The sequence below is a fragment of the Hippoglossus hippoglossus genome, chromosome 23 (genome assembly GCF_009819705.1).
Source record: "Hippoglossus hippoglossus isolate fHipHip1 chromosome 23, fHipHip1.pri, whole genome shotgun sequence".
NCBI classification, from domain to species: domain Eukaryota; kingdom Metazoa; phylum Chordata; class Actinopteri; order Pleuronectiformes; family Pleuronectidae; genus Hippoglossus; species Hippoglossus hippoglossus.
The window spans coordinates 5,946,898-5,959,093 of NC_047173.1; the positions used below are offsets into that span (position 1 = coordinate 5,946,898).

Below are 12,196 nucleotides of genomic sequence, written 5' to 3' on the forward strand. Positions count from 1 at the left end.
ACAACACACTCGTTTATATTTGGCCAGCAAGAGCAAACCTATTTCTATCTTTTTATTAAAAAGGCACAATCTGCTAACCTGCAGTGACGAGAGCGCCCTCTGCAGGCTGCGAGAATACACTGTTGTTCACGCTCAGCTCCGTCTCCATCTCCGTCTCCGTCTCCACCTCTGAGGCAACAAAGTCCTTGGTTGTTGCTAGAGACTCAACTATGTCCAATACAATGTTGATGATGGGTTGGGAAGCGTTCTTGGCAGAGAGGAGGGCAAAGACGTTCATGAGGACGTCACACTCTGGATGCTCGGATCTGTGCTTGGCCAGAAGGGGGAAGTACCTGAGACAGAGAGGAAACTGCTGGTTAACACTGATGGAGGATGAGTGGAGGGACAGATGGATGAGCGATGTGATGGGACAGAAAGAGAAGTGTTAGACCCTGACCTGGCATTTTTGCACCACACATGGATGAGTTTCAGCAGAGGGCTCGGAGAGTTGATGCTCTCTGTGGGCAGACGACACACCTGCACAAAGCAAGACATTCAAACTTCTAGGTGACCCAGAACTCTCTGGACAAAGAATACAAACACAAGCAAATCCCAAGGAAAACTAGAATTACCGCCCTGGGGTTGTATGCCTTGGCAAATCAGTGCAGTTTCAATCTACATACAATTTTTCCAGATTCATATAAGGTCCCTGTGACCTTGGAACTATTTGTAGAGATATATATCTTGACTGGAGATAATTGTACCAAGGGAATTCCCTTGCTGTGTTCCTGAGATATAAAGTTCACGAGGCAAAAAATACAAAAACACAATAAGTAGTTATGCAATATGTACCTGAGGCCAGACCACAGCCTGGAAGACAGCATCCAGCTCGTCTGGGCTGTAGCTGTAGGAGTCAAAGACGTCAAAAAAGTCCAGGACCCTCAGGACGCCGAGTCGCCTCAGGTTCTTCAGAGGACTGATGCAACCTGCTCTCAGCTGCAAACAACAAGAGGCAGAATTCAGCCAGAGGTTTTTAAAATTCACCGAGGAACTTGTTAGAAAACATTTCTCCTGACACAGTAACTCAAGAGTCAAACGTAACATAGAACACAGTCACTAGGTGGCGATCAAAGAAGCTTTGGCAGAATTAGAGACATATTTAGCAAACAAACAAACAACTCTATTAAATCTCCTTCCTGGTTACCTGGTCCCTTTTGTCCAGGACGTTGGACACGGAGGCTGTGACGCACAGAAGGATCTGCAGCAGTTTGGGCAGGTAGATGTTGATGAGGTGGCCCAGTTTCTGGATCACCACGTTGATGATGTTCAGGAGGCTGTGCTGACGGCCCAGCGGCAGGATGGCGCTCATGTCTGTCTGAGCAACGGCCCTCTCCACCGCTTCCAGGCAGGAACCTGAGGACACAGGGAAAGATCACTGAGGGAACTTCTACTGTTCTAACACAGATTTTTCATGACTGAGTCTCAAGAAATAGAGAGATTTGATTTCCAGGTATAACTCCTGTGTGAAAAACTAAAAATCTTCTGTTCTTTACACAAGGTGATGCCTTTCCTGTCACTTATCATAATAACATGTTTTTGTATGTCTTGTTTTGTGTTTTTTATCACAGGAAATAGTTAATTTTCTAACCTTGGCTGTGATGGCAGACGGGCTCCAGCAGCAGGTCGACGAAGATTCCCAGCTCCTCAGCCTGGCAGCCGGCCAGGAAACGCAGGATGATGGAGGAGCGGGAGGCGGTGGAGGATTTCCCCTGGAACTTACTGCCCGCTTTGCTGCGCAGACGCCCGAACAGGATCCTGTATCATGAACAGCAAATACAAGGCTGGTGAGTGAGAGAATGTTAAAGTTTAGATACTTCTACTGTCCTACTTTATGAGCGGGGAAAATAATTGTTTATTAAAGAGCGTGACCAATGTTGAGAGCAGCAGGAAAAGACTGATTACATGTCAATGACTGAATGAATGAAACAACGATGAAAGTATGGGAGACAGACCGGCTGGAGACATTGTGAGTGTAAGAGCACCCCCCTCTTCAGGCTTTCAAGCAGATGAAGTGTCTTTGTGTGTTCCTTGGTTAATATGTAACCTCATAAACTTCAATAAAACTACTGACAAAATGAGCAAGGTCGGTCCCAAGCTAGTTCAAATAATAGCTCGAACTTTTTGGAAACACACTTATCCAGTCTCTTGTGAGGGTTAACTAGTTGAGGGGATCTATTCCGCTCTCATGTCGATTATTTACAGGCTAAATACAAGGTGCATAAACAACTTAAATCTGAGACTTTTAAGGCCTTTTTAATATCACTTGAAGTTAAATTTAAGACCAAGCTTGCCATGGAAAAAGACAAAAAGTGAAAATATGGTATTAAATATAATGCAAGATACTGAGTCGGATAGATGTGAGAGTGGTATAAAACGTCATCATTGCATCGCACGCACGCACGCACGCACACACACACACACACACACACACACACACACACACACACACACACACACACACACACACACACACACACACACACACACACACACACACACACACACACACACACACACACACACACACACAGTACCTCATGAGCAGAGGAATCAGTTTGACTCTGTGGGAAGCCTCAACCACTCCTGTCTCCTCAGAAATGTTGAAATGGACAATCTCCTCCTTGAAGTGTTTGTCCTGCAGAAGCCTCTCAAGATTCTCTCTGAACACACACACACAAAAATAAACAAAGGTCAGAATTCTATTCAACATATGGCGATGGTTGAGGTGTAAGTGCAGGAAGGTCACTTTCATGCGCAACAGATTTGGAGTGACAGGCACACAGACAGCGTGACAGAGACATTCTCGCATGGGAGAGAGAACTGCTTTGGAGGCCACTTACAGCTACTCTCACAACTGCAGCTGAAACTATGACGTCTGAATGTCTGCGGGGACGGTAAGAACTTAATGGACGATAGACAAACAGCTACACAATGCAGCAATGGAGCAAAACACCAGAGATCTCGTGTGTTATTATGAGAAGCGCAAAAACAATGGTTAGATGTGAAACTGTGACAATAATGTGGGCCGCCACAGTCTAGATAACTAGGGAGAATTGCTGTTTATAATGATTCAACATATTGTTGAAAGACACTCAGACTTGTGTTGAAGAAACTCCAACTGGGCCTTAATGTTTCAATGAAGTGAAACCTCATACTGTTTCCCCGGAACCACACATCTGTCTGCAGGTTGGCTGGATGTGCAGTAAGTGGATAGCTTGATAACAGATAGTCGAGGCCATAATGACAGGCAGAGTCAGGACTGAAGTGGAAGTTCACATTCCTCTGTGTGTAACCATAGAAGTTTAATGAGGAGAGTCAGGACTTATCGAAGAAGCTCACAATGATCCCATTGAAGAAGAGGGGATACGCTGGGATTCAGAAACAGAACTCCGATTACTGTACATGAGTTTTCCTGCCCATCTTTTAGGGTGATTAAGGTACTTTTCTTACTTGTATGGTACAATGTTTGGGTCTTTGTATGTGAGAACACATTCCAGGGCCACTCCCTGAATCTGCTGGTCCTGATGGCAGAGCAACTGAAAACAGACACGGAGAGAAATACATCACACTCAACCTTACATACTGTTCATTTGAATTCTGTTCAACGGTTTGAATTGCTGCTCTAGATATGTCCACATGTCCTGTTAATTAAAAAAAACCTTCACAACATTTAAGGGGAAACACATTGATGTTCCATTAAAGGTTTTTCTTTCTTTTCTCTGCGTGTCTTCTTTATTCCGACATGTTTTGTTTATGTAACACAGGAGGAAGATGTAGAATATGCGTTTGTTATTTAGTCATTTCTAGTTATCCAAGAGCGGATGGACCAAATGCATATGAGACAGAAATTTTAAATAAATGTATGTGTGTGTATGTAAACAGGTGGGCAGTGTTTGGATTACCTGGTTATAGAGCTCACCGAGACTGGCCTCCAGGTAGAGAGAACGAGGGTTGGTGAATTTGGCAAAAACTCTCAAATGGATAATCAGCTGTCTGTGGGAGAACATTTAAACATGGGTTAAAAAAATTACACAATTAGCAAAGTGCACAATCCAGGCTTCCTGGTCCTGTTCCTTAGTGAGTGTTTACCTGGAGACATCATCAGGTTATTCTGAGGGCGTAAGATAACTTGTTTATCAGGTTCTGTTTATAAGATGCTTTCAGCCCATTTATTCATGCTTACAGTACAGTAAGTATAATATATATTTTGGAGGCTGTAATTAGTAGTGGCCTGTTTAAACATCCAGCAACATTAGCACTCATGAGTCGTCATGTTTCTGTCCACCTGATGAATGTTAATCTAATATTCATTCTCCTTTTTGCTCTCTTTTTGGTCTCCTCCACCACCGGAGGGAAACACATGTCTGTTAAATGCTCCATTATTCCAACCAGCTTATGTTAGCTGCTAACTTGTCTTTCTGCCATGTGGTGCTGAGCAGTTCGTATACAGCGGGCAGTTGGTGTCTTACTTGGAAGCAGCTCTCCGTGGACGTGCCTTCTTCTGCTTTGGGCCTTTTTCCTCCACATCCTGCTCTTCGTCCTCCTCTTCATCCACAGCCATCTCAGCATCCTCTTGGGCAGCAGCATTCCTTTTCCTCAGGTCCTGAGTGGGGGCTACCATCAGGTCGGCGGGATAAAACTCATTCCTGTCAACCAAAAACGAAAAACATCAGGACCTCGTACTTGGACTCCTATGCCACAGATCTATAGTCTGTCTTTGAAAATTATCAATTAGGGGGAAATTCTTCCTAAATCGACGCCGTTTTCACCGACCTGATGAACCTGAGCAGCAGAGGACTCAGCTCTCGGCTGCGTGGCTCCACTCTCTCAGGAAACTGGGTCATGGCGCGCCACAGCAGGCTGCGGAAGTTTGGGAAGTCCGTCCGGTCGTTGGGGTCACTGGTCAACTTCAGCTCCTCAAGGAACAGCACCCCCACGTCCCCACTTTCAATGACGTTGCAGCCCGGCTCACTCTGAGAACTGGACTCTTGCTCTTCATCACTGACGTCGTCATCTTCATCACAGTCCCGCAGTTCCTTTTCTATAACAAGAGAGAGGAGATTTATTTTTCTCACTTTGTTCAATGCATCTTTTTTACAAAATACCAAACAGCGAGCATCAATCTGTGTAAGTTAGCATCTAAGATCAACTCATGACAATATGTTGCAGCCCAGCAGGGAGCCTCACCTGCCATCCCTGCCACCATCTCCAGATGTTCATGATAGACCACCCAGAACTCCTTGTTGTCCATCCCTCTGGCATGGCTCCTGTGGAAAGGAAAGAAAATACAACATCTTGAATATTTGTAATATTTATTGAGACAAAGCTTTGTTAATTAAACGTTCTAAAAGGTATAATAAAATGTCAACAACCAATGATACGACTGATGTTTAGAAAATAAGAAATCTTCACTTTGTGAATTCAGCTGAATGAATTTTGTCAGGTTTACTCACACAAGAAGTTCAATGACTGCGTCCCACAGGGGCCTGAAGTTGACGAACAGCATTGCGATGAGATAACGCAGAGGCACCTGAAAGAAAAGGATGTTCCAGGATTATAAAGTATATTTCATTACTTTTATGCCTTCAGCAGCAACAATTCGTTGATTAATGGATCGGGCAACTACAGAAAATTTCTTCCGAGACTATATTGATATAAAAAATCTCATTAAAAAAAAAATATATATATCTGAACAGCCAGGAGTAGTAGTCTCCCTGTACCTGCTGGAAGGATCCTGCCGGCCCCTGTGGCAGGCTGCGCTGCACCAGGTCGTGTCTGAGCTTCCGGAGGTGAAGCAGCTTGTCTCTGTAGTCCTGCACTGACGCCGGCACCAGTTCTGCCTGCAGGCAAACTGCAAACACCGGCTGCACGTCCACGGCCTCCTCACCCTGGACAGGCACAAGAGCTCATTGCTTAATATTCATAGAACTACTGTATTTGATGTAATTGGTGAGAGTGTGGACAGGCAGCTGTACCTCAGGCGGTGGAGGGAGCTCCGCCTCAAACTGAGAGAGGATCCTCAGAGTCAGAAGACGGATCTGAAAGAGAAAACAATTATCTGATAAAACTGAAGGAAGTACATGAAAATCATCATCTTAATAACTTACTTTTATATTTTATTCATATTTCTCTTTATATAATTTGAGCTAACCCAAACAGTTAATCTTCAGAATAGGAGTTGAAAAAGCTGTTTCTCTTTGCCACTAGTGTGACTTGAGACAAACCTTAGAGATGTTGGAGGAGAGGTTGGCGTGCAGAATATGGAAGACCTCCAGCAGTGCATTGTGGGATAGATGCTCTGAAACGCCGCTGAGTGACAGGCGGGTATAGTAGAGGTCTCCGAGCAGCAAGGCAGACAGGTCAGAGGGAAACCTCCTGTAACAACAATGGTAAATGTAACTGAACGTGGAACAGGAGTATACAATGGGTTTCATTGTTTATTGTGATGATGGTGCAGTGCAGACCTGAAGATTGAGGTGACCTTGTCCACAGTAACCAGAGAGAGGAGCTGGGCAGAGCCGTCCAGACTGAGGAGGCAGCTCAGGGCCTGTCTGGCCACGAAAAGACCGGCTGGAGGGTGGAGGAGCAGGGAGACGGGCTCCAGTCAGTTGAATGAACCACAAAACTCAACGCACAATCTAAAAAACATTGTTTGTGGAAGACTCCGAAGATTTACTGAATAAAAAACACAATATAACAAACCTTTTCCCATTTTCTCTGTGTCAATCTGACACAGGAGGTGGTTTAAGAGAGCGCTCACAGCAGGAACAACGGTAACTGGAGACAGTGGTCTGAAAAAAATGGATCAGGACAAAATTAATATAAAGACAAATCTTTCAACAATCCATAGGCAAGTGAGTGAGAGGAGGGAAGTTAGCGAGCCAAGTTCACTGTTCACTTCAACAGTCAGGGCATCCTCCTGATACTTATTTTTCTCTAAATTGTTTTTTATATTATTCATATGGGATCAAATTTTCTTTAGTTTACAGTCGATGTGGAGAAAAACCCTCTAAATGATCAGCTTGTTAAATTGTGATTTCCTCTCAAAACATGATTGAAACATAATAAAAAATTCGAGTTAATTTGGTGATCCCAAATATTTCCCTGAATCCGCCTGTCTGAAATATATCACTGAGAATAAGAAACTCTAGGACCGGGAGACCTGAGGAATGTGACAGTACATCCACGTGTGTGTTACCTGATGTGTGGCAGCAGCATCAGGGCGGACCAAGGCAGAGACAGGTCAGCGATGGTCTGGTTCTGCTCCTCAGGGAATTTAATGAGGGACAGCACCAGCTCCGGCACAGTCGGCTGCTCTGGTGCTGTACTGCTCTCCTGACCCTCCTCCTTACTGCTCAGCACACTGCTGGAGGACAGATACACATTCATTTCTTGGAAAACAGCACAATGACAAATGCGTGCAAGTTCGACAGCGAGAGACTTTTCAGGCCTTTAACTTGATTTCAAAAGCGACGGTAAAATATTTGAGGTGTACTTAAGCGTCTCACCCTGTGCTCTGTCCGGTGAAGAGCAGTGGGTACGTTTCAAAGGCCATGGAGCCGTCTGTCGGGGGCGGGGCTTTAGCCAGGATCAGGCTGACCAGCACCTCCAGGCCACAGTGGCGAGACAGGGCGTCTCCGCTACTGAACAACCCAGCAGTGAAGCGCAGCAGGCAAGGGAGGAAGAGCTGGAGGAGGAGGAGGAGGAGGAGGAGGAGGAGGAGGAAGATGTTACACCAAGATCAGACTACACGTCTTTCAAAGTCGTCGGATCTCTGTGCAGTTCACACTACACAACTTGTTGTCTTCTGATTGGGAGTCTTGTAGGTTGTTGTGAGTTCATATGAAAGATGCTCACATGCTACACTATCTCTCAACCCGGAGAAAACTCTGTGTCAAGTATGTCTAGTTCAAACAATTTGCCTTCTAGGAGTTTAAACGCAATTTGGAAAATTTCTTAAATAGCGCTTGGCAACCACCCATCGAACACTGATTTGTACCCAAACACAGGCTTCTGTCTGCAAGTTCCAAATTTCACACAAACTGAGGAAAAGACTAAATATATCTCTCTTGTGACCACTCACCTGCTCAAACTGTTTCATGGTGAACATCTCCTTGCTGAACTCTAGAATCAGGTCTTCTCCCACTGTGCTGCCAAACACCTGTGAAAGAAAATTTTAAAGTCAGAAAAACATGTGCACACACATACACATTTATCAACACTGTGATTCTCAACCGTGGGGTCACGAAATAATTTCTGTCGGTCGCCAGATGGTTGCAGAGAAAAAACACAACATAAAAGATTTTTTTTAATTATATATTCAAACCTGGAATTGTTTTAACTTTAAATTGTCTGTACCAGTGATAAGATCTGCTTTAGAACTAACGTTACTGAGTGTGTTTATTAAGGAAAAAAAGACTTAAAGTGAGAAAACACTCGTAAAACCAGTCAAAGTTATGTTGTGTGCACCAGCCTGATTATACTGGTGGGTCGTGACTTGAAAAGGTTGAGAACCACTGTATTAAAATGAAGGCAAGAACTTTATTTTAACCTTTTGAATGGTCTCCTGAATGAGGGACTTGGGCAGACTGATGTTCTCCCCGAGGAGCAGGGACGAGATGATCTGGAGGAGGAGGCGGGAACAGGGAACCGACAGAGCCGAGCTCTGAATCAACCGCAGCACCGTCTGCAGGCACGGGAGAATGAGATGGTGAAAACAGTCGAAAGGCACAAGCTGCCCGATGGAACATTTAGATACAGGTGCACAAACAATCTCCTCCTCTTACCTGGCAGACGGCTTCTGGCTTGGTGACCTTGGCTCCGTCTCTGTGGGACACCAGGGTGTGGAGAATGAACAGCAGCCTCTCCAGCTGATCTGACGCCTGGTCTGCCTCTTCTCCCCCCGCCTCCACCACACCAAGGACCTCCACCACACTGACCTGTGTGTGCAGACAGCGCCATCAGATACAAGAGAAGTAACTTCACACGAGAAACAGAAGTGAAGGGATGGAATGACCTGAATAACCATCAGTGGTATTTGTCGCTGATGTTCTGACAGAGTGTGGCTTTACCTGTAAGGACTCCCATAAAACCAGGAAGTGTTCTCTTTCGACGTGATCGGCTGCAACCTGGGCCATGTGATCCAGAGCGTCCCTGATGGTGTCCCAGGGCAGAGAGACTCCCGGGTTGGTTGTGGGGCCGAGCTTACGCAAAGCCACAGGGAAAGCCTGGAGGGAAACGTTGCAGAGGAACTGAAATGAAAACCTCAATCTTCTATTCTATGACATTACCACCTCATTAATTACTTCAACAAAACACTTGATTCCTGAGGCTGGGACAAACCAGGCAAAGAGAACATTAAATGAAAACCAACACGCAGCAGGTTTTCTGCACATCACCAACATTTAGTTCCCATCCCCAAAAAGAAATCGAACTCACATTAGCAGCGGCAGAGTGGAACATGTGTCTGACTCCTTTGCACATCTCAAACAGCAGCTGACCTGCTCCCTCTGCCTTGTCAGGGTGCTGCTGCAGGTCTGAGAACACATGAGTGAGCAGGGCGTCGAGATCTGGAACCTGCGGGAGGAAGACGATTTTTGAATTTATTACTGATGACAACTGGATTCAGGAACACAGATGGAATCACTACAAAATCACCTACAGGATCATATGTAATCAAACTTTTTTAAACGTTTCAGACATTAAAAAAGACAATTGAATTTCATGTTTGAAGTCACTCACTTTTCTCATCAAAAAAGAGAAGCTCTCTGCGGCAAACTTGCGGATATGTTCCTTCTTGTGTGACAGCAGTGTGCTGTACAGACTGTGAGATGGAAAGAGGGGTTAACGTCTTTCCATTTTTTCAGCCAGTTCTGATATTTCATTTGTGCAGCAGATGTCACCCATCACCAGGTTCAATGGCCAACATGTTCCCCAGTGAATCAGTACAGTCAGACTCCAGCGGACTCCTCACCTGTAGATGTTGGTCATGTCCTTCACCATGACCCTCCACAGGTACTTGTAGAGGTAGGAGAGGCAGGTGAAAGCCCACTCCAGGACCTCTGTGTCCTTGGTGTCCAGCAGGGACGTGATGAGAACGAAGAAGTCGGGGAAGTGAGGATAGAAGTCAGTCTGCAGGTCTCTGGCCAGCTGAACCACCAGGCTGGAGGGAGAAGTAGAGACAGAAGTTGAGTTCCAGCCGGGTAATGTTTAAGTCATAGTGATTTTAAAGCAACGAAGAAGCACCAACAAACAATAACTCGTTCTTCTGGCAGAACACTTACTCCAGCAGGGGCTGGTAGGCCAGGCTGTTCTTCACAGCCAGGTGTGTTTTCAGACTCTCCACGATCGTCTTCTGGTGGAAAACCAGCATGTTGAACGACTGGCTGTTGTTGGACACCTCTTTGGAGAATGTTGCTGTGGAGGAGAAGGATCAGAGTCACATCAGCGGATTTCTCAGATTTAGCAGAGGATTGGTTGAGATGACTACAGCAAATGATGTGACACTTCTTTGTATTGTATACGTACTGAAATGCTCGGTCAAGTTGAGGTCTCTCCATTTTGTCAGCCCTTCCGAAAAGTATGTTTCTACTTCCTGCGTTGAGAGAAAACAAACCATAAAAAACATGAAAACATGGTTATGAGTCACTGAATAAACGGGAGTGTTGATTAAGGTGTCACGAGCACTGACTGTACAAACCTCAGCATAAGATCCAGTTCTGTCGATGCGATGGACGACATTGATGTTGACGTTGGAAAGTCGTTCAGCAAAAGTGAGAAACTGAAAGTGACAAAGTCAGAAGAGTTTATATTTGGACGAAATTTACTCTTTAACACTCACACAAAACCTGTATCAGTGATTTTGTATGTTTTGTATTTTCTCTTGTGGAATTTCTTTAGTTGTGGTTTTCATATAAGACATTGGTGGTTTCTACCACACCCCACAATAACTTTAACATTTAATTTAGATATATTCTGAATTCATTTTCCACAGTGTAATAATAAGACAATGCAAGGGATTTTAGATTAAATGACATTATTTTCAATGACTTGTCACCGTCATATGGGTCATGGTATCTCACATCGGCAAATGGACATTATTTTAATGACTGTAATGTTGAATGTAAAGCTGATTTTGTCCAGAGAGGACAGATTTGAAAGAAACCATCTTTGTCAACATGAATAAACATCACTCAAAGGTGGAGGTGGTCTCAGGCTCAATACCCACAACACAACACTCTGGTGCTTCTCACAGCAGGAGGGTGGCTCTAAAACTTAATACAGGTGACAACACATTAGGACTCAGGAGACCACAACGACCTGTGTTCAACATCATGAATCTCAATGTAGGTAAAGACCCTCAGAGGTTAAATACCTGAAACCTATGAAGAACTCAAACTTGGATGAGTTCCCTATGGGCACATGTAGAACTCCTGAACTTTCACCAACGTATCTAACAACCATATCTTAGTGAAATCACCACTAACTTAACCAGCTCTTCTTTAAATAACTTGTTAAACCAAGTAAACACAGCGGAGTGTCTGCAGCTGTATGGGCATCACGCTGCAGGGTGTGTGTGTGTGTGTGTGTGTGTGTGTGGACCCTCACCCTGAACGTGTTCTCCGACTTGTGATACGAGGACTTGGACTTGATCTTCATCTTTGCGTCGTTGTCTGATAAAAATACAAACTTATGTTCCGAAGACTGACGTGCGATCGAAGCGATTCATGAAACCTACACGTGTTTCTTCCACGAGCCGATGTTACAACTGTTTACACACACGCCGACACCAGGACGCGGCCATGTTTGAACAATGCATTGTGGGAGAATTTTCTTCTCTCCCAGCGTGGTGGTGGTGGGAGGAAAGAAGCGAAGCGACGGCGCGAGAGAGTAATCCCCCCCGTCACTTCCGCCTTCGTTAGAGGCTCGGCGACATTCAATTACGGAGTTGTTTACGGCCATTAGGCAACAATAACACAAATAAATCAGCTAGGTTTATTTTAAACTGGTAAATATGACGGAAATGAAATCTATATGTAAGTGGAGAGAAACACTTTAACTGCTCAAGAGGACCGGGGGTCAAGAAGAATATACAACCTGTTTAAATAAGGTAGAATTAAACAAACACAACCAAATAAAGTTATGTTTTCAGTATTCT

The 12,196-nt window shown here is 44.6% G+C and overlaps 1 protein-coding gene across 3 annotated transcripts in view; it reads right to left on the reverse strand.

The window, feature by feature from the left end:
- Positions 1-11,842, reverse strand: part of utp20 (UTP20 small subunit processome component) — a 22,230-nt gene extending 10,388 nt beyond the window's left edge. Inside the window, exons 1-30 of one of the 3 annotated variants that reach the window (XM_034578891.1) lie at positions 11,647-11,842; positions 10,739-10,819; positions 10,567-10,633; positions 10,323-10,455; positions 10,013-10,201; positions 9,781-9,862; positions 9,478-9,615; positions 9,111-9,266; positions 8,826-8,978; positions 8,591-8,725; positions 8,123-8,200; positions 7,548-7,726; positions 7,238-7,402; positions 6,742-6,830; positions 6,504-6,609; positions 6,264-6,414; positions 6,015-6,077; positions 5,760-5,927; positions 5,493-5,569; positions 5,227-5,306; positions 4,813-5,080; positions 4,509-4,685; positions 3,942-4,032; positions 3,490-3,575; positions 2,574-2,699; positions 1,628-1,794; positions 1,184-1,392; positions 832-975; positions 437-516; positions 79-332 (exon numbers count right to left, since the gene is read on the reverse strand). In XM_034578891.1, the coding sequence (XP_034434782.1) occupies positions 79-332; positions 437-516; positions 832-975; positions 1,184-1,392; positions 1,628-1,794; positions 2,574-2,699; positions 3,490-3,575; positions 3,942-4,032; positions 4,509-4,685; positions 4,813-5,080; positions 5,227-5,306; positions 5,493-5,569; positions 5,760-5,927; positions 6,015-6,077; positions 6,264-6,414; positions 6,504-6,609; positions 6,742-6,830; positions 7,238-7,402; positions 7,548-7,726; positions 8,123-8,200; positions 8,591-8,725; positions 8,826-8,978; positions 9,111-9,266; positions 9,478-9,615; positions 9,781-9,862; positions 10,013-10,201; positions 10,323-10,455; positions 10,567-10,633; positions 10,739-10,819; positions 11,647-11,697 (3,943 nt within the window). In that variant the 5' untranslated portion in view covers positions 11,698-11,842. The remainder of the gene's footprint in view (positions 1-78; positions 333-436; positions 517-831; positions 976-1,183; positions 1,393-1,627; positions 1,795-2,573; positions 2,700-3,489; positions 3,576-3,941; positions 4,033-4,508; positions 4,686-4,812; positions 5,081-5,226; positions 5,307-5,492; positions 5,570-5,759; positions 5,928-6,014; positions 6,078-6,263; positions 6,415-6,503; positions 6,610-6,741; positions 6,831-7,237; positions 7,403-7,547; positions 7,727-8,122; positions 8,201-8,590; positions 8,726-8,825; positions 8,979-9,110; positions 9,267-9,477; positions 9,616-9,780; positions 9,863-10,012; positions 10,202-10,322; positions 10,456-10,566; positions 10,634-10,738; positions 10,820-11,646) is intronic. The other 2 variants (XM_034578893.1, XM_034578892.1) reach the window with 2 other exon arrangements.
- Positions 11,843-12,196: the final 354 nt, after the last annotated feature.